Source organism: Canis lupus, chromosome 7, assembly GCF_011100685.1.
Source record: "Canis lupus familiaris isolate Mischka breed German Shepherd chromosome 7, alternate assembly UU_Cfam_GSD_1.0, whole genome shotgun sequence".
Taxonomy (NCBI): Eukaryota; Metazoa; Chordata; class Mammalia; order Carnivora; family Canidae; genus Canis; species Canis lupus.
Window position 1 is genome coordinate 30,062,592 of NC_049228.1, and position 20,216 is coordinate 30,082,807.

The 20,216-nt window shown below is 42.4% G+C and overlaps 1 protein-coding gene and 1 long non-coding RNA gene across 5 annotated transcripts in view; both read right to left on the bottom strand.

The window, feature by feature from the left end:
• LOC119876437 overlaps positions 1–13,587 on the bottom strand; it is a 35,156-nt gene extending 21,569 nt beyond the window's left edge. Inside the window, exon 1 of the long non-coding RNA XR_005362138.1 lies at positions 13,451–13,587. This is a non-coding gene — a long non-coding RNA (uncharacterized LOC119876437). The remainder of the gene's footprint in view (positions 1–13,450) is intronic.
• The window catches only part of LOC490356 (lymphotactin), a 190,195-nt gene that overhangs the window by 150,755 nt on the left and 19,224 nt on the right, over positions 1–20,216 (bottom strand). For all 4 annotated transcript variants that reach the window (XM_038542611.1, XM_038542608.1, XM_038542610.1 and 1 more), the window contains one exon: positions 15,046–15,190. In XM_038542611.1, the coding sequence (XP_038398539.1) occupies positions 15,046–15,063 (18 nt within the window). In that variant the 5' untranslated portion in view covers positions 15,064–15,190. The remainder of the gene's footprint in view (positions 1–15,045; positions 15,191–20,216) is intronic.

Here is a 20,216-nt window from a genome sequence, read left to right on the forward strand (position 1 = left end):
TGTCTTCTTTCTCTCTTTTCTTGATCAATCTTGCCAAAGGTATATCAATTTTATTTGTTTTAAAGGGTTTGACTTTTAGATCTGTTGATGATCCCTTCTATTGATATCTTTTCTATTACCATTATAATGTATTTCTTCCTACTGTGGGAGTGTTATTTAGCTATTTTTCTACATTTTTGAATGTGGGAATAAAAGTTTTTCTGTAGATACTCCTTTAAGTACATCTTGCAAATAATCATATGTCATATTTTCATTATCAATCTATTTTCTAAATTCCAACTCTTGTTTGTCTCATAGGTAATTTAGGAGTGTGTTTTTTAGTTTCCAAAAATATATGGATATTCTAGCTATCTTTCTTGTATTTATTTGTAGGAAAATCCCATCATGGTCAGATTCTATACAAATAAAATTCCTTTCCATCCATTATAGAATAAGTGTTTGTAAATATCCTGTGTGTGATGGAAAATAACTGTATTCTGCTTTTCTAAAAAATTGTTCTATAATAACCATTAAGTCAGGTTCGTTCAATGCATTATTCAACTCTTTTAAATTCTTACAGATTTTTGTCTAATTGCTCTATCAATTACTTACAGATGTGTAGTAAAATTAACTACTGTGATTGTGAATTTGTCCACTTATCCCTGAAGTTTTGGTAATTTTTGCTTTATATATATATTAAGACTATGCTATTTGGAAGTAAGTAAATTTAGAAATATTTTATAAACCTGGTGAATTATTCTTTTGTCATCATCTAGAGATATGCTTGTTTCTAATAAAAGTCTGTTTTATTTGATATTAATATAGCTACTTTTGGTTAATATAGCTTTTGGTTTGGGTTTTGGTTTTAATTTGTAGGATATATCTTTTTCTATGGTATTAGACTTTCTGAATATGTTTTACCTGTGCCTCTTGTAAAGAATATACAATTTCTTTTAAAAAAAAAACTGCTAATTTTAATTAGCATATTTGCTCCATTTATATTTAACATAATTACTGATATATGTGCACTTATCTATCATTATATGCTCCCTATTTGTTCTGCCTATTTCACATTTTTTCCCTTATTTCCTGCTGCATTTGAATTGATTATATTTTAATCATTCAGTTTTCTCCCATTCTGTGGTTTGTAAGCAGTTATATACTGCTTTTGAATTCTCTCGGTGTTACCCTTGAAACTATTGGATGCATGTAGGCTTATCAAGGTTTGATTAATTAATGTTAAATTAATACCCTTACCATCATCTTGACAATGCAAAGACCTTTAACATTTTTTGAAGGTTGACTGATTTGACAGAGAAACAGTACAAGCAGGCAGAGTGGCAGGTAGAGAAAGAGGGAGAAGCAGGCTCCCCTATAAGCAGAGAGCCCAATATGGGGCTCCATCCCAGGACCCTGGGATCATGACCTGAGCTGAAGGCAGATGCTTAACTGACTGAGCCACCCAAGTGCCTAAGACCTAAAATATTTTAACTCCATTCTCTAACCCTTATTTAATACCCACTTGCATCTCCTGCTGTCCTGAACTTAATTTTGTATATATTTTTAAATTCCAAAAAACATGATGATGATGATTGCTTTATACAATATTCATGAACAGCAATATTCATCTCCATTTACCCACATATTAGCATTTTTATTCATCTTGAAATCTTCCTGCATTTCCAACCTTTTATCTGGCATCATCTTCCTTTTTGTCTGAAGTTCACCCTTTAGTATTTCCTTTACTGCTGATGTGCTGGTGACAAATTCTCCATTTCATTTTGTCTGGAAACGTCTTTATTCTTCCTGTATATATTAGTACTTTCCTTCTCTCAGCATTTTGGACATATCAGTCCTCTGTATTTGGGCCCCCATTGTTGCAAGTAGGAAGGCAGCTGTTGGCCTGTTGCTTTTCTCAAGGTAATCCAAGGTATTTCCTTGGTCTCTCTTACTATAATATGCCACGCATGGATTTCTTTTTTGCATATTCTGTTCAGAATGTATTGGGTTCCTTAAAATGATGGATTAATGTCTTTCATCAGTTCCGAAGAAATGCTTAGCCATTATCTCTTCAAATATCAATACAGTTCCATTAGAAAAATTTGACAGATGTGATATTTCCCTCCCCTCTTTCCAAGATTCAAATTAAATGATTAGTCCTATATTCTCACTATATTCTCCATGTATATTGTTTTTAGTGTTTTCTTACAATAAAGACTGTCATTATTAGTGTGAGGCTTTTGCATTTTTTAATTTGCACTTTTTCATTTTAATGTTTCCTCCCAGACCAAAATGAAGCAATTGCTTTAGATGCTTTGAAATTACTATGCTTTTCAAATACTTATTCTTTTCATACAATTAACTCCTCCTCTCTCTAATGCTGGCAACACTGACAATGGTCTTAGCTGGTCTTACTCAACCTTACCCAGATCCCTGAAACCATGCCGTGTGCATGACCTCATTCTCCCTGCCAGTCTCTTGATCTTTAGCAAAAGGGTAACTGAAAAGAAACCTTAGCACGCCTGGTTTAGGGAGAAGGAAAAAGGGGATACAAAAAGAGGGGTCCAATTTGCTACAGAGAATTAAAATAAATGGGGTTTTTTGTTGTTTTAATTTTTGTTTTTAAAGTTTTATTCAGGGATGCCTGGGTGGCTCAATGGTTGAGAGTCTGCCTTTGGCTCAGGTCGTGATCTCGGGATCTTGGGATCAATTCCTGCATCAGGCTCCCCTAGGGAGCCCGCTTCTTCCTCTGCCTGTGTCTGTGTGTGTGTGTGTGTGTGTGTGTGTGTGTGTCTCATGAATAAAATAAAATCTTTTAAAAATAAATAAAGTTTTGTTCAAATAATAGTGGCTTACCTCCAAGGGGTGATCCATTAATTTGTTAACTCACTAGGATGGATTACTTTCTCAAATTCAGGACAGTAATTGGATGGAGAGGGAGAGGGAGTAGGGAAAATGGGAGAAGTCAATGGCCAAGCCAGTAGATTTTGGGTGTCTGCAAAAGGAGAAAGAGTCAGAGGAAAAAGAGACCAGAGGAAAAAAGGCATAAAAACTTATGGTTGGGGATGACAAACCAAAATGCCACACTCACCCCATTTGTCCCATCTCCTCCATCTCCTGTTTCTGCAGCAAAAATACCTTTACCACCCCTGAGGGCTCCTGCCCCAACCAATCCCCCTTATCCGCTCCCAGGAGGACCTATCTCTTCCACGATGATAAAATCCTTTCATCTACTACCATACCTTTCTCCTTCCTTTCCATGTCTGAGTTCCTTGAACCCCAGGTCCCCTTCTCGCCTCCTTGTTGCTCCCTCTCTGGGCATCAGTGTTCACTCACACTGGAGGGACTCTCCCCTGAGCTCCATACTCAATAACCACTTGTCATCTCCATTTGTATTTCTCAAAGTCACTTAATATCTTCCCCACTCTCTAAATCTGGGTCTCCTATTACTATTATGTATTCTCCTTTTCAGTAAATAGTCCCCATCTCCAATCACATAAAGTAGAAATTGAAGTTCTTTCTTCACACCTACCATTCCTCAAGCCTAGATCTGGTTCATCTTCCTAGCTTGACTCCTAAGCTCCTAAAACATTTCTCAATCTGTATCTGTTTATCTTCTTACCCACCACCCAGTACCTGCTAATCCATGTGCCTGCATGGACTTTGCGGTCCCATCCATTTCTATAGCAGCCACCGGGACCACTCTGAAAATGCAAATCTGACTCTATCACTCCTTTGCTAAAAATGTATCAGTGATTCCTTAATGATCTTAGGAAAAAGAACCCAAAATCCTTAAAATAGTGTAGTAACAGGAATCTTATTTTTAAACATACACACACCCCCACACACTTTTATCTTTTGTCTTCCCAAATAAGTCAAAATATCCCTAGATGGCAAAGCATCTATCTACTGGGGAGAGATTAAGACTGAAAAGGAGGGATCCCTGGGTGGCGCAGCGGTTTGGCGCCTGCCTTTGGCCCAGGGCGCGATCCTGGAGACCCGGGATCGAATCCCACGTCAGGCTCCCGGTGCATGGAGCCTGCTTCTCCCTCTGCCTGTGTCTCTGCCTCTCTCTCTCTCTCTCTCTCTCTCTGTGACTATCATAAATAAATAAAAATTTAAAAAAAAAAGACTGAAAAGGAAGAATGCCAAGAGAGGGACGGGAATTGATAGCCACATTTGTTATTTCAAAATGGGATTTTACAGCAACCAATAGACATGCAAGGGAGAATTTTCTGAATTCCTTTATCCTCTCTTTGGCTTACTTCAGAATCAAGACTGGTTGTCCACACAACAGAGTTCTACACAGCACAGAGAAGTTTCCCCTTACAAAGGCCATTTGGTGAATAAAACAGAAACACAGCAAGAGCTGGGGTCAGGCTGAATCATCCAGGGGACAATTGCTGGGCTCTAATCCTATTAGAGGGAGACATGGAGAGAAAGAGAGAGAGAGGAAGGTGAGGGAAGGAGAGAGGCCCAGCTACTTGATGCACAGGCAGCCAATCACAGTCACCAACATCAGCAAAGCACACGGTGGCCAGGGACACAAGAGCACTGCTGCAGAGATCAAAAGAAGCAGAGGATAGTCCAGGTCACTTTAGGGCTCCAAGGTCCCTTTTGTCACTTCTGCTACAAGTACCAACTAGGCCAAAGTCCACCCCAATACTCTTAGGAGCTAGCCTGAAAAGTTACAGGTAAGGGTAGCAAAATCTAAGCATGTTTACTCAAAAAAGACTATATTTTTATTTCACATCAAGTTTTGAAACTGAAAGTCTTGCTCCTCAGCAGATGGAGTTTCTGAGAAAGACCAAATTAGATAACAATCCCCCCCATAAAAAAAATAGGAAAAAGAGAAGGAGGGCGGGATGCGGGGAGGGAAGGAAGAGAAGCAGAAGGGAAGAAGGAGAAAGGGGAGTGGGAGGAAGGGAACCATCACTTCTCCTCACCCAACTTGCAAGTTGACTAGCACCTCTGGCTACGGTGTCCTGGGAAGCCCCACACCCCACCTGCTGTCAGCCCCACCAGCCTACTTCTCGTACCTCTCTCTCCCTCACTCCATTCTCAAGTCACACTGGCCACCTTTCCTTTTCTCAAACCAAATCTGGTCTCTCCCACCTCCAGATGCTGTCCTACATAGCCCCTCTCCTCTTCTCCCTGGCCACCACCACACCCTACCCAGCTAACTGGACTCTTGGGCCCTGCCTCACTTTCCTGAGAAAGCTATCCCAGATCCCTCACGCCCTGGCCCTGTACCCCCAACTGCACGGGCCCAGAGCCACCCTGCTTATGGCCCCAGAGCTCTCTGAACTTCTCCCTATCACCATCTTCCCTGTTGGCAATCACAGTGCTGTTAGCTTGTACCATTAATTTCGCCAACTCAGAGACTACAAGGACTCTAAGTAGAGCCACACAGACTCTACTGTGTGACTGGCAGGACTGCTTTGCTCACCATTGCATCTCCAATATTTAACATACAATAGGCATTCAATTAATCTTTATTGAATAAAAGAACTGCTCAATAAATGAATAAACAAATGAACAAACAATCTGTTCAAAAATGTAATGGGCTGCCTTGTGAGAAAAGCGGCCTCCATCCCCACACATTCAAGCCCAGGGAGATGACTGCCATCGGGGGACACTTTAGTAGCAGGAAGAGTCTGCATGGATAGACGGTTGAGTGCACACCTCTCAGGTCTCATCCATCTCAAAAGTCTCATGCTTTGCTGTATTTATGTGTTCCCAGAGCTAGTGCAATTTCCTCAGACCACAAGGGTGTCAGAGGCAGATGGGCCCAACATGTGCCTAAGACCAGAGAACAGCTTTCTTCAATGCAGGATGAGAAGAATAAGTATCTGTCTATGCCCCTGGTGGCTTTGTAAGCTGGTCACCCCCAGGTGGTGTGACAGCATTGTGGCATAGAGGAAGCCACGGAGAGAGTCAAGGAGAAAGATCTCATAAACCTGAGCCAATTGCATTAGTTAAAAAGTCACAGAGCAGTAAAGGAACCCAGAGGGTAAACTCTAAGCATGTGTCTCCTTAACTTTATTCCCTTCTCATTGTAAGCTGTCTTGAGAGAATGTGGACACTCCGAACCCACTGCCCATTACCATGTTTTGCACATGGTGAGTGTTTGACACACATCCAGTAAGTGAAAGTGAGCAGACAACCTTCACCGCTCAGTATTTATTATTGCCTCCCCATCAGCTGTTGCTGCTCAAGGTGGGGTTGTCTGTGTGTGTGTGTGTGTGTGTGTGTGCACATGTGGATAGAGCACTTATATATGGATGCGGTGGCAAACAGAAGTGAGGCACCAACTTGTATCCAACATAAAAATGTTTTATGTCAGCGTCAGCAGCAGCCCCCCATGGGGGCTGTCCATATCATATGCAGAGAAGGACCATTTATAGACACAGCTCACTACCCAATCCCCACTGCCTACGTCTATATCCGAAAGGCTAATGATATTTTTCCAGAGTCTTAAAATATTTTGCTTCTGAAAACCTTATTAAAATGAAAATGCTTTTGGAAGGGGAATGACTTAAGCTTTTATACTTTATATTTTAGAGAGGACTGTGATGGGTAATTAGGAAGGGCCTGGAACATCAAACACAAGACTGGGAGTGGATAAAGCAAGATAAGAGGATGGGAAAATCCAGCATACAGAGAGCTGCCAGTAGTAACCCTTGTCACCTGTAAACATCATTTTCACAACTTTGCTTGGGAGGCCCAGAGGATAACTGTTTCTCCTCAGAGGAACCACTCTGCAGGTTTTTGAGATAAATGGATGTGCTCGGTTTGGTTTAGAGTAACAGAAAGAGTGCTGGACTCACTTGAGATTTTTCTGATCAAGACAACAGCATCTCGGAGGCTCTGCAGCATTGATGGCTGCAGTCTGGCCATTTCCTGGTTACGAGAGATAAGGAGCAGCAGCAGGGGATGGGATGAGGTCTGCATTGCTGCTCCAGGAAGCTCGGGACATCCATCTCCACCCCCTACACATAGCCTGTGCAATGTCAAGTTTGGGGAGGACTCGGAGATGTGGGTGTATAAAAGGAAATGAAGGATGAAGAGAGGAAAACAAAGAAAGCCAGAGAAGGAGGAGGACAGGTTAAGCATCTGGAAAATTACTGCAGTCTCATGGCTTTTGCTGCTTCAACAGCAGGATGAGTCATCTGCTGGTTGCCTAGGCAACAGCTCTCTTTCTCCTGCTGCTGATCAATTTCATCTGCACAAACGTCCCATGAAACTGTGAGCTGTAAAGATAATATACCTGAGTCACAGAAAGTCCTGCCAAACGAGGTCTGCATTTCAAGTGTTCTGAGCCAGACCGTATCCTTACGTATGCCTAACCATCATCTCTGTACCCCATCCCTGGCCCCATTCACACACACACACACACACACACACACACACACACACGCAGGCTGCACACCCAGACAGCAATGCGTCAGCACAGAGGTCAGGGTATGGGCAGGAGGAAATTGTCACCTCTGCCTTATTCTGGTTATCCTGGGATCATAACCGTCTGACCTCACTGTCTCCCCTTAAAGACAGAGTGGATATGTAGCCATCCTCTCATCTTACATCTCCAAACAGTTCTCTGGATGATGAAATACAGCCACAGAGGGAAGTCGGGGCAACTCCAGGGGTTAGAGCAGGGGACACAGTGGCCACTGTCTCTACCCTGAGTCCTCCAAAGACATTGCTGTCACCTTCTAATACCTTCTTTTTCCTCCTACCACTTGTCACTACATACAATACACTAAATACATAATTGCTGAGGCACCTGGGTGCCTCAGTCAGTTAAGCGTCTGCCTTTGGCTCAGGTCATAACCCCAATGTCCTTGGATTGAGCCCCAACTCAGCCCCCTGCTCAGCAGGGAGTCTGCTTCTCCCTCCACCCCTCCGCCACTACTCGTGCTCTCCTTCTTTCTCAAATAAATAAAATCTTTTTAAAAATAAATACATACATAATTTGTCTTACCCACTAGAGCATATGTTATTTTAGGGTAGGAACTTTATTTGTCTTACTCACCAGTATATCCTTATCTGCTGGCCCTAGCTCATCAACCTGCACATAGTAGGTGCTCAGTAAAAGTTTGTTGACTGAAAAAATGGATGAATAAATGAATAGCAATGTTTTTGGACCACCCTACAGATAAAGCCACCCTAAAAAAAATAATCAATCAATATAGTCAAAACCCCTTCTGAAAGGGCTAACATCCATGGGGCTTCTGTACTGTCTGTGAGACAACATCTACAATATGACAAATCAGGAAACCAAGAGTGTCTGTGTTTTCCCCAGTCTCCTGACACTGTTTAGGGTGTGAGGAACTCAGGAAACATCTTGTAGAAAAAAGGCACAAGTCTCACATATATGCAATCATTCCATAGCACAAAGCTGGAAGAGCTGCTAGGCTCTTCATCTGTTGCCAATGTTCTCTAAGGAATGACAACATGGCATGCACATTGCAATTATTTTTTGTCTGTTTCATCTTCATAACAACCCAGGTAATAAATATTTTATAATTCCCTATTTTACAGGTAACTGAGACTAAGAGAGGTTAAATAAAAATACATACATACATAGCATGTCATGTCATGCACGCATGACAGGTAGCATCAGAATACAACCCCACGTCTGAGTTCTTAGCCACACCTAGTGTCACCTCTCTGCCTGCCACACCCCTGCACCTGTCTCTCTCCTTCTTTCCATGAGATTTCCAACCCCCCTTTCTCCTTCAAGAAGCCCAGAGTGTCAATTTTAGCCTGAAGTGTTTTGCATCTTGTACTGTGCTCCTGCATTTTCCAAGTATCTTGGCATAAATTCTATCATTTGAGCTTCAAAACAATGCCGTCTGCTAAGCACGGGCTCATCATCATTGCAGATGTAGAAAATGAGAAACAGAAATGTAACGTGACTTGAACGACACTATTTACCTAATCAGAGATGGGATTTGCACATTAGTACTCCGATGCCACTATCTCTCCAGCCCAACTGAGCCCTGGCAAACAGCATCCAAGGGTGTGCTCAGTGTTATCAGCTCCAGGCCCTGCTTGCACCCTAATTTTATTCTGAGTCCCCGTGCTCAAAGCTGCCCCTCAGAAGCCTCAAGCTGGCAAATATTGATCCACCTTTCAGCTAATTCTATGCAGAGCCTGCCTTGAGGAACCTCAAGAACCTTCCAATCACAGAAAAGCAACCTAAGATTTCAGAGGAAATCTGAATATCTGAGAAAGAGTCTAAATGTTATAGCCTAATTTAGAAAATGGTGCCAGATATTTTTACTAATTTTATCTTCTCTCTTTCCTTGCCTTGATACCTTCAGCCTCAGTCTGCTCCCCACCTACCCCCTTTCCTCTTCAAAAAGGAAATAACCTTGCATCATCCACCATGCAGTAAAAATGCTTTAAATTATAGCCCTTTGGGCATCTTCCTGAGAAACAAGGTCACAAAGTATTCTTACCAGCTCTCCCTGTAAACAATGCCAGACTATGTTGGAATGAGTAATTAGAAGAAACACAATTATAGATTTTAATCCAAACTCTTATAAAATGTCCTTACTGGATAGCAACCAATGAGCATATAAAATGAAACATACTAATGATTACCAAAAATAATGAGTCTCGCTTTAAGTGGTTTCTATGAACTATCCCACCTGCCTGCCAGAGCAGTTCTTTTCCTTCATTATGGCTTCCTTTCTCTATGATTTGTATACATGGACAATTTCCTGTCTGTATGAAAGCCATATTGTTCCTTCGGTGTCTGAGCCCATGTCTTTGTGCACAAATCTGTATATCCGGGTTAGGGGGGACTAGACTGAGTGAGGACCTCCACATGCTAGGTACTATACCAGATGTTTTCCATATGTAAACTCATCCCCACCTCCAAGGGGTCTGTGATGACAGTAGGATTGCTAGTGATCTTTTCCTTTTACAGAAGAAGAAACTTAGACTCAAAGAAGTGAAGAGTTTGCTTAACAACACACAATAATAAAAATAATCCTAGCAATAGCCCTAGAACAGTAACTGGGTATAGCACCAAAAGCATCTACACATTCCCTCAACACTTTTATTTCAGCATGGGACAACTTTCTTCAATGAATCTCAATGAGCATTACCACTAAATGACCAGGAGGAAAAAACTACGTTGAATCTTTAATAAGTCTCTTTTCCCCACTTATGAGATCAACAATCACAATGGAGTGTTCATCTTAATTTTGTTTTGGCTAAAATTAATTCTCACAGTTTAACCCCTTAAAAGTACTATGTAATTGTCAAAATTATGTACAAACCAAGTCAGAGACCTTTTAAATTTTTCAAATCTACCTATTCCCTCAACTGTGAGGACAGGATAATAACTATTTCTTATTTTTCTGGAAATAGGTCATTACATTAATTCTAATAATAATAAATAAAGCCATTTTGGAATATTTAAACAATTTGCTTGCCTTCAATGTTTGAGCTTAAGAAAAAAAATTATGATTAATTAAAAAATAAGTCCAGTCCTGCTGATGTCTTAATTATTCATATCTGACCCACAACTTGGACATTGCTTCTGTTACACCCTTGTGCTGACTAATAAGATGTATCATTATCCAGTCCATTAAAAATATGAGGATGGTTACTGGTGGTTTTATAAAGAGCAAAATATTCTCAGATTACTTGTTCTTTCAATATTAACAAAAATTTTTAAAGATTTTATCCATTCATTCATGATAGACATAGAGAGAGAGAGAGAGGCAGAGACACAGGCAGAGGAAGAAGCAGGCTCCGTGCCAGGAGCCCAACAGGGTACTCAATCCCGGGATTCCAGGATCACGCCCTGGGCCAAAGGCCGGCGCTGAACTGCTGAGCCACCCAGGGATCCCCTCAATATTAAAATTTATGAGTAAAATCCTTTACTTTCTTTGGAGCTATACACTTTGCCTTACTCCATAATTGTGGTCAGAAAGTTGAGTAAAGATCATGTTTTTATAACATGGAACATATTTTCCCGTGCATTCTTTTGTGTGTGTGCTCATTCATTTATGTGATTAATTTATATGGGCATTTTCCTGAAAGACATGAAAGTTTCATTAAATATAAATGGCATAAATTTGCTATTTTTAAATTGTAGGATTTTAAACACAGTGACCTCAAGAAGATCTGAGAAAGCTCAAAGACAGGACAGACAGCAAGTTAGGATTAAAAAAAGGCAAGAAGAAGAAGAAGTAGTAATAGTAGAAGAAGTCATCACTGGGAGCTGCAGCCTTGGCTAGGTAGTATTATTGGAGCAAAAGATGTATGTGGCCAAGTGAAGAGATATGAGGCTGCACAGATAAGCAAAAGCCAGATCTTGAAAGGCTTTACCAAGGAGCATATCCCGAAAAATCCACTAGAGGGTTTATACACAGAGTGACATAATCGATTTGTAAACTGACTTTGAGAAAGATGATTTAACCAGCAGTATGAAGATGCACTGGAGGGGCAGGAAGAATGTTTATAATAACCCAGCAAGAAGCAGTAGAGAACTAATCCAAGGCCATCAGTGAAGATGGAGATGTGGTGGTGGGTCCAGGAGAGTTTTGAGAGATGGAAGCCACAGGAGGTTGTGATTGGCTCCCTGGGAAAAGGAAGAAGTACAACTTAGTGAAGGAGCCAGCCTGGAAGAGGACAATGAAGGGACCTGCCACATTAGGGAATAAGAAACACCAGGGAAGGTGCATGTCTGGCCAGGGATTTAAAATAACAATATTCCAGTGCTTGCGTACAGCTAGTGGAGCTGCCCCACAGAGAGCTCGGTGGGACTAGCACATCAGAGAGAAATCTGGCTGGAGAGAATCGGCACTGATCAGTGGAAGCTGAAGCTGGATTTCAGTGAGGTTGCTCACTATGTGGGTATGGAGCAAAAAGGAAAACACTGAAGTTTAGATGGGGGGGGGGTGAAGAGGCTTATATGAAAAAATATAAGGCTAGGAGGCCCAAGAAACAGCTATTACCTTGGAAGTCAAAGAGAAAGAGAATTTCAGGAAGAAAACGGCCCACACGGTCAAAGATTGCAGAGACTAAGACGTGCTCTTTGCTTTGCAGGATATGAGTGACTCCATTTCAGTGCAGTAGAAAGAACAGAAGCCAGACTGTAACAGGTACAAGAGCTGGAGTAACGACTGCAAATGTAATCACTGGCATTTTCACGCTGGTTATGTTCCAGTAAACGGGTTTCAATATTTTTTTTGTTATGAGACAATATACCCATATGATATAAAGCTTAGAAAATAAAAATACAAAAAAAAATCATCCATGATTTATAGATTGTGACAAAATCACTGTACTTTGTCAATTTTCTCCCAGTCCTTAAGAACGCGAATATACTTTACTTCAAAATACTATCTTTTAAGAAACCTGATGATGAAAACCTACAAAAATTCCAGCATGTCCTCCAAATTTATCTATAGTTTACCCCAAATATTTGTCTTCATTCAAAGCATCTTTGCAAGAGCATGGAACCAAATAAGAGGCCTCAAACTTTAAACTGGAGCCATGTGTTGTTCATAATACACCCAAATTTAAACTTATTTTCATACTCCTTAGAAGCCTAATTCCAGCAAAGCCAGCAGTCTAGTGTCAAATGTGGAAGCTCAGCCCTCTCTGCCCACAGGGGCTCCTCCAGGCTTCATTTGAAACATGAAAGTTGTATGAATTCAGGCCCCTGGAAATTGTAACGCAAGCAGGCAATCATCCCACATCAGATAATTTCCTTAGTAGAACCAACTTCTTTCTTACACCATGCCACATACCAAACATTCTCCAGTTTTTGAAGTCTTCAAAGCATACCTAACTAGCTGGGCTTGCTGAAGTAAAAACTGGAAATGTTCTAGTTTACTTAAGCTTGACCTTACCTCCAAGTCAGCCTGACTAATATTGCAAAGGAGGCTAGGCTGTCTCACACAAAACACCTCTTCTCCTTCTCTGATACCTGAAAACAAAACCCCTTTCAAAATTTGCCCTGAATTGATAGAGAGAGGGAAAAATGGATAAGTGTATTTTAAATGTCAGCATCCAGGCTTTCATATGGCAATTTTACAAAGGGAAAGGTAATGGTAGAAGTGATGGTATGGATGAGTGAAGGTTTTAAATTAAAAATGTCTGTGAGGGTAGCCTGGGTGGCTCAGTGGTTTAGCGCCGTCTTCAGCCCAGGGCGTGATCCTAGAGTCCCGGGATTGAGTCCCACGTCGGGCTCCCTGCATGGAGCCTGCTTCTCCCTGTGCCTGTGTCTCTGCCTCTCTCTCTCTCTCTGTCACGAATAAATAAAATATTTTTTAAAATGTCTGTGAATTTGAGCTATAGAGGTCATCAATGATACCAATAATTCTGAGAGAATAGCCACATAAATATTTGCATTTTACTGAGAGCTACCTAAGCCACAAGTCTTAATCAAAGGCAGTACATCTTAAAAAGTGATAGTAGGAATAGTCTGGAGATACCTCACCTTTGTGGTGTCCTTCCAGTGGTATTCTCTGCCTAGCAATCTGTAGCTCAAACTTTTGGTATCCAGTTAGGGATAGTTTCTTTTTCAAAGAGTTTTTATAAGTATATAGACTCATATTGAATGGGATCCTTGAAGTGTTAGGCACTAGCGCTCTTCTGTCAGTTGATACCTTAGATACAACACAATATTTTAAACAGACCCCAGAGGCCCTCAGAACTCTTCATACTTCTCAATACAGCTTGAAAACCACTTACCTAGTCCAATGTCCCATGAGCAAATGGGCGCCCAAAGAAGGAACATGATGTCTACGATCATACAGCTAGTGGCAAAACCAGAACCTGCTCACTTCCAGTGCTTTCTCCTATTCCACTTTGGGGCTGCCAGTGTTATCTTCTATTTGACGCTGACTACTCACTGGGGAATACTCCCCCAGAGACCATCAAGCCATTCCAACCCTGTGTCTAGGACGTGTGTTACCAGGACCCTGAAGAGCAGCTTAGGCTCCTTCTCCATCTACATCCTCCATGTCTACTTCCTGATTGGAAACTTAAAATTTAGGGTTAAAATTTTAAATGGTCCAGATGAGTTGGGTAAGTAATCATTAATAAACAATGAAGCTCAATTGTATTTGGTCTTCCTCTGGTCCCTCCTGAATTCATAAGTGGAGAGGTCTGTAATTCCTTTATCCCTGGAACCAGGGAGAGCCGCCAGAGGGGGCGGCAGTGCTCTAAAGGGAGCAAGCCTGAGTTCCAGTGGGGACACCTTAGGTAGCATTCTTTCAAAGAGCATCTACTGAGTGCCTACTGTGCCTTGCATGGGGGATGCATCCTCTGTGCCTCGCATGGCGGATTCAAAGACTGTTTGTCCCCAGTCCTAGTCATGAGGGGTCTATGTGGTCCTGTCTGACCACAGCTGGATAAACTTGGATAAACCTGAATTTTGTAAGCAGTTCTATCTGGACTCCTTAACTCTAACCCAGCCTGTCTTAGGAATTCCGTGATTATCTCTGAGCCTTCAAATGAAGATGAAAGCTGACAGAACCAGGGACAAAAAGCAAACCTATGAATTCAGAGATTATGAGTAAACAGTCCTAGCCAAAATTTAGCTTCTCCTCTACCTTTTCATTTCTCCTTAGCTCTCTCCTGCAGGGACACCTATACAGTCCCACACCTGGCACCCCCCTCACTGTCCCTCTCACACCCGTTCTCACTCACTCTGTCATAGTACTCTCAAAGATGTATACTGTGTTTTTAAGGAAGTTTTTTAACTTCTCTGAGATAAAAATATTCACCTAATAGGACTGTCAGAACAATTAAATAAGGCAACACATAAAAGGGACCTATCACATTAATAGTTCTCCATAAATATTGGTTGTTGCCATCATTATTACTTATCTTTATTACAGTTGCTATCCCTTCCCTTACTGATACTACTTTTTCCTGAGGTGTTTGCATTCAACAGGAGACAAAGAGCCTTTAAATCCAAACAATTCTCTTCCTAATAATGGTGGGGTTTCAAACCAAGAGAAAGAGTGGGCAGGGGTCCTTCATGCACCCTCAATATCTCCCTTTGAGTAGCACCTGCGTGGGGCTCACCAAAGCTGCTCTCCACATCCCAGCTTCCACCGCAATGCTGACTGCATCTGTTGCTCTGCGCCAAGGGCCCACGTGGCTCTCCTGCTCTGGCACACAGAGCTGGTTGTCATGCTCCACAGTGCAGGGGCAAAACGTGCCTGGGTTCCTGCAGGGGCAGGAACAACAAAACAGATGTTTACGTGCATTTGCCTTCAAACAGAGAAATGCCTCTCTTCCTGGCAACTAACTTAGCTTTGCCAGCTGTGCCTGAGCCAGGACAGCCCAAGGTCAAACACCCTAGGGCCTCATCCGAGATTTATAATGAGGCCAGCAGAGCAGACTGCTGCAGTAAGAGTCAGCACAAAACTGCCGGCTCTCAGCTCCAAGGCAAGGCAACATGACTCAGCAATCTAGTCTACATCCCAGCTTTCTCTGATTTTCCTCCCTTCTCTCCCTCCCTATGGCCAATCTAGTCTACATTCCAGCTTTCTCTGATTTTCCTCCCTCCTCTCCATCCCTACAGCCACCTCCTTAGCCAGGGTTCTTGTCATCTTTCCCCATGTAAATAATAAGCAGCCAATTTTTACCAAGTGCTTATTATGTGCCAGACAATGTATGCTAAAATTTTTGCAAGGCTTCTCATCAAAACCTCAAAATAGCCCATGAGATAGAAATTATTTTTTCCTATTTTACAGATAAGGAAAATTAAGGATGCTCAGAGAAGGTAACTAACTTGACTAGAACTTTTGGCCTCTTATCCTCACTCTGTAGCCTCCTTCCCTCCTGCCTCTCACTGTGCCACTTGCTAACCCCCAACAAGCAATGAACATCTCTGCCACAAGTCCGTCTCTCTTCCCACCTATCCACCAACTACTTACAAGAATTTGTTCCTAAAATGTGAATCTCACCGTGTCATTCACATATTGAAATCCTTCAAGGACTCCCCATTAGGTCCAAATAAAGTCAAGGTTCCCTTAACTGGCATTCTAGTCCTTTCCCAACCTTACTCCAAGCCACCCATCTAGTCCCATCACCTGTTCCCTCCTACATGAAGCTACATGTCATCCAAAAGGAGCTCTCCATCCATCACATGTACCATCCTTTGTGGAATGTGGTTTCCCCAATCTTCTGCCTGGCAAACATCTATTCATGCTTGAAGACCCAGCTCAAATGTCACTTGTCCTGTGAAATCCTCCCAAATTCCCTCTGACCCTTCACTCTGTTACTCCCTCTGGGATCTCCCAACCTTTCCCATTCTTTCCACTAAACTGCTACTACATCACATTGTATGTAATTTCTCCCAGTGGGCTGGAAGTGCTCCCAGGGCAGGGAGAGCTTTTCATTCCAGTCCCCTTACCTTCCATAAGGCCTAGACAGGGTGGTTTATTGAATATTTACTGCATGCTGGATGAAGGAATCATTCATTTATTCATTGGGTTAACTGGTTTGCAGTCAGTCATTGGCTAGTGTGTTGTGAGTTAGCAGTTAATCATGGACTACGTGGGCAAGGCACCATGCTAGGGACTAAGGAGGCAAAGATGAATAAAAGTTAGACCCCCCTGGGGGAGTCCCAGCTTTGGTCTAATGCTTATATAACCCTGGGCTTTTATTGCTTTTTTCTTGACTTCCTTCCCAGAAAACAAATTGAATTGCAGAGCTTGCAAAATACCACCAAATTCCATTCTGTTTAATCTGAACACAACGGCCATCCATTTAACTGCCACCTTCCTTACAAAAACAAAACAAAACAAAAACAAAAACAAAAAAACCTCAATTGTCAGGTCTAAATCACAGCTCATGCAAATAACCAAGGTTAGATAGCTTGCAGCTCCACCAGGATCCAAAATCCATCATGATGTCAGTTCCTGAGTTCTTACAAATTCAATTATATATTCTGATTAATCATGGATTAATTAACCAAACTGTGCTGACAAGAAAGTATTAAGGCTTAAGGTGGTTATTTTTCTAGAGATAAGTGCTCATAACACTGGGCTGTGCCATTTCATTAGATCCAAATTGAAGTCTTTGCTCTCTGCCTCTCTGAGCTGTTTTGTCATTTGATAATATACTATTCAGTTCTCTAATCTTCTTCTACATAAACAGACCTTATTTCACCAATATGATAAGGACACCGGAAGTACCTTCTGGACAAGGATTCCACCTGTGTGACCCCTGCCAAACCTACCAGCACAGTGCTCTCCTACACAGAGACTCTAGAACTGGAGATGCAAGACATGGAAGAGAATCTGGAGACCATCTCAGCTGAAAACCTCATTAGACACAGTAAAGAAACAAGAGCCAGAGAAGGGCAATGACATGCCCAAGGCTAAGCTGGGACCAGGTTCCTTAAACTCAGTTAATGATAACATCAACACAACAGTTACCCTTTGTTTACTGCCAGGGAGATCTGCTGATCTGCAAGCAGCATGAGCCCAAATGCTGAGATCAGTACCAGTGATCAGTATCAGTGGCCTGAGAGACACAGATCCGAGTTCAGGGCTACCAAAGAAGCCCAAGTCTGAGGCATCAGATCCTTGGGAAAAAAGAAGTGTGGAGAAGTGATTCTGATCTCTGGACCCCTCTGGCTCTCCAGACAGTTGCTGACTTGCAAGCAGCAAGCAGAAGCCACTAAGCAAGAGACAGAATAATAACATATAAGACATAGAAGGCAAAGCTTGCAGCAGTCTCACAGCACTATGGAGACAAAACATGGAGTCAAGACCCACCAAGAGGATGCTCTGGGAAACATTCAACCCTTTAGCTGGGACTCCTTGCATTTGTCTCCCATTGCAACTAATTATCACCAAGGGAATGGCTTTAAACAACAAAAATTTAGTATCTTACAATTCTGTAGGTTAGAATTCTGACATGGGTCTCACTAGGCTCAAATCTAGGTGCCATCAGGGTCACATTCTCTCTGGAGCCCCTAGGACAATCTGTGCCCTTGCTTTTTCCAGATCCCAGAAGCTGCTCATAGTCCTTGGTGTGTGGCCCTTTCCCCATCTTTGGCACCAGCAACAGCAGATTAAGTCCCTCTCACTAAGCATCACTTTACTCTCCTCTTCTGCTACCCTTTTCTACTGTTAAGGGCCCCGTGACTCCTTTGGGACCACCCAGAGAATCCAGGACAATCTATTTTAATAGCAATTGATTAGTGACCTTAGCTCCATTGCAACCTTCATTCTCCTTTGCCATTGAACCTAACATGTTCATGGATTCCCAGCATTAGGATGTGGGCATCTTGGGGCACCTGGCTAGCTCAGTCGGTAGAGCATGCAACTCTTGATCTCAGGGTTGTGAGTTTAAACCTGACATTGGGGGTAGAGTCTACTTAAAAAAAAAAAAAAAAGGAATGCGGACATCTTGGGGAAGGCACAATACTCTGCCAACACCCTCTTGAAGGGTTACCTCTAAGAAGTAAAAGTGAATAAGAAATAAACAGTCCTCACAAAACTGAAACACAGCTCTGAATCACTTCAATCCCAAACACGACTAAGGCAATATGCCCTCAGGATAATAGCCAGCCAGAGCAGAAATAAATCCTCTCTGGAGAAATTTAGCATCATCCAGAGCTTTTATAACCTGTCCTATAAAATGTCTAGCACTTGAGATTACCAAATACATCAGTGTACAAGACCGGATGACCATTGGGTTTCTTTCTGCTCCCCCACTAGAAGATGAGCCCCCTGAGAACAGAGGCTATGTCTAATGTTTTATAACCATGCCTCAGCCTAGGCTGTGGTGGGGCCCTGCAAATACGTACTGAATGATTCGCTCCAACGGCCATTACGGCTGCAGCTCAGTGGACAAGACAGTGGCACTAGGAGGGCTTTGTTTGCTAAAACCTACAGCATCTGCAGGTAGGCTACAGCTCCCCCAGGGCCAGCTTCCCACAGCCAACCTAAATAATAATAATAACAACAACAACAAGAACAAGAAAGAACAAAGAAAACCACACAGCTGACGCTGCGGGCAGCTCATGACAGGACATCCCTGTGAGTGAGCAGAGAACAGACCAGCACTGCTCAACTCACAGCTGATGTCCTATGGTCAAAGTTGGCCACATCTTCAGTCCCCTCTATCTCTTATTATTTTGAGATTTTTCAGAATGTTTCTGTGAGACAACCTTTTCAAGAGACTTTCCAGGCAAATTGCTGAGAACCAAGGAAGCGAGAGGTCTAAGCCAGGGCTGGTGAGTGCTAAGGTGAAGGGCTCTGCTCCTCGGCCAAGCTACAGGACTCTGTGAACCTGCTCAAGGGCTGCCCCAGGCTGGATGAGGAAGCACCTTATTTCAATTTGTCTGCAGTCGAGGCACTTTTTTCTAATTTGTGCAAAGGCTTCAAGTATGCTGGTGTCAGGCCTGAACTGGGAAAATTTTAATATTCTAAATTGGAAAAATAATCATCATTTATTTGAGTACCTATTATGTGCCAAACACTGTGCTAAGCATTTCACATGTGCTATTCATTCATTAAAATGTTATGGGGCTGGTATTGTTACCATTTTACAGACAAAGATACTGAAGCTCAATAAGGTTAATTAATTGAGTTCAGCTCACACAGGCAGGAGGTAGCAGAGCCACTGCGTCACTGTGATTCAAGTACCTGTGTGTTGGGCCACCACAAAATGCTGCCTCACCTTCATTCACTGGTGTTTTTGAACTTCCCAGCTACTCAGAAAGGGAGCATGGAAAGAAAAAGAATGTATCTGCTGATGGTGGGTAGCCAAGAGGTAAGGCTTTGCCCCTTCTCTGCTACGCTGCACCCAATGGTGCCCACCTCTGCAATATCTCCAGAACCTTCCAGTCCTACAGCAAGACTCTTGGGCAATGGGCCATGTGACTTGCTCAGGCTTTCCATCCGAAAGGGGCAGAAGGGAAGAGTACTGTCAGAAGGCAGATCAGCAATTTCTTTTTTCTAAAACATAAAAGTTGGGCAGCCCCAGTGGCTCAGCGGCTTAGCGCCACCTGCAGCCCACGGCCTGATCCTGGAGACCAGGGATCGAGTCCTGCTTTGGGCTCCCTGTGCGGGGCCTGGTTCTCCCTCTGCCTGTGTCTCTGTCTCTCTCGCGCGCTCTGTGTCTCTCCTGAGTAAATAAAATAAAATCTTTAAAAAAAAAAATAAAACATAAAATTTTGTGTACAAAGAAAGAGTCCGTGGTCCCCTACGTGTCCTCCAGATTCTTCCAGTATC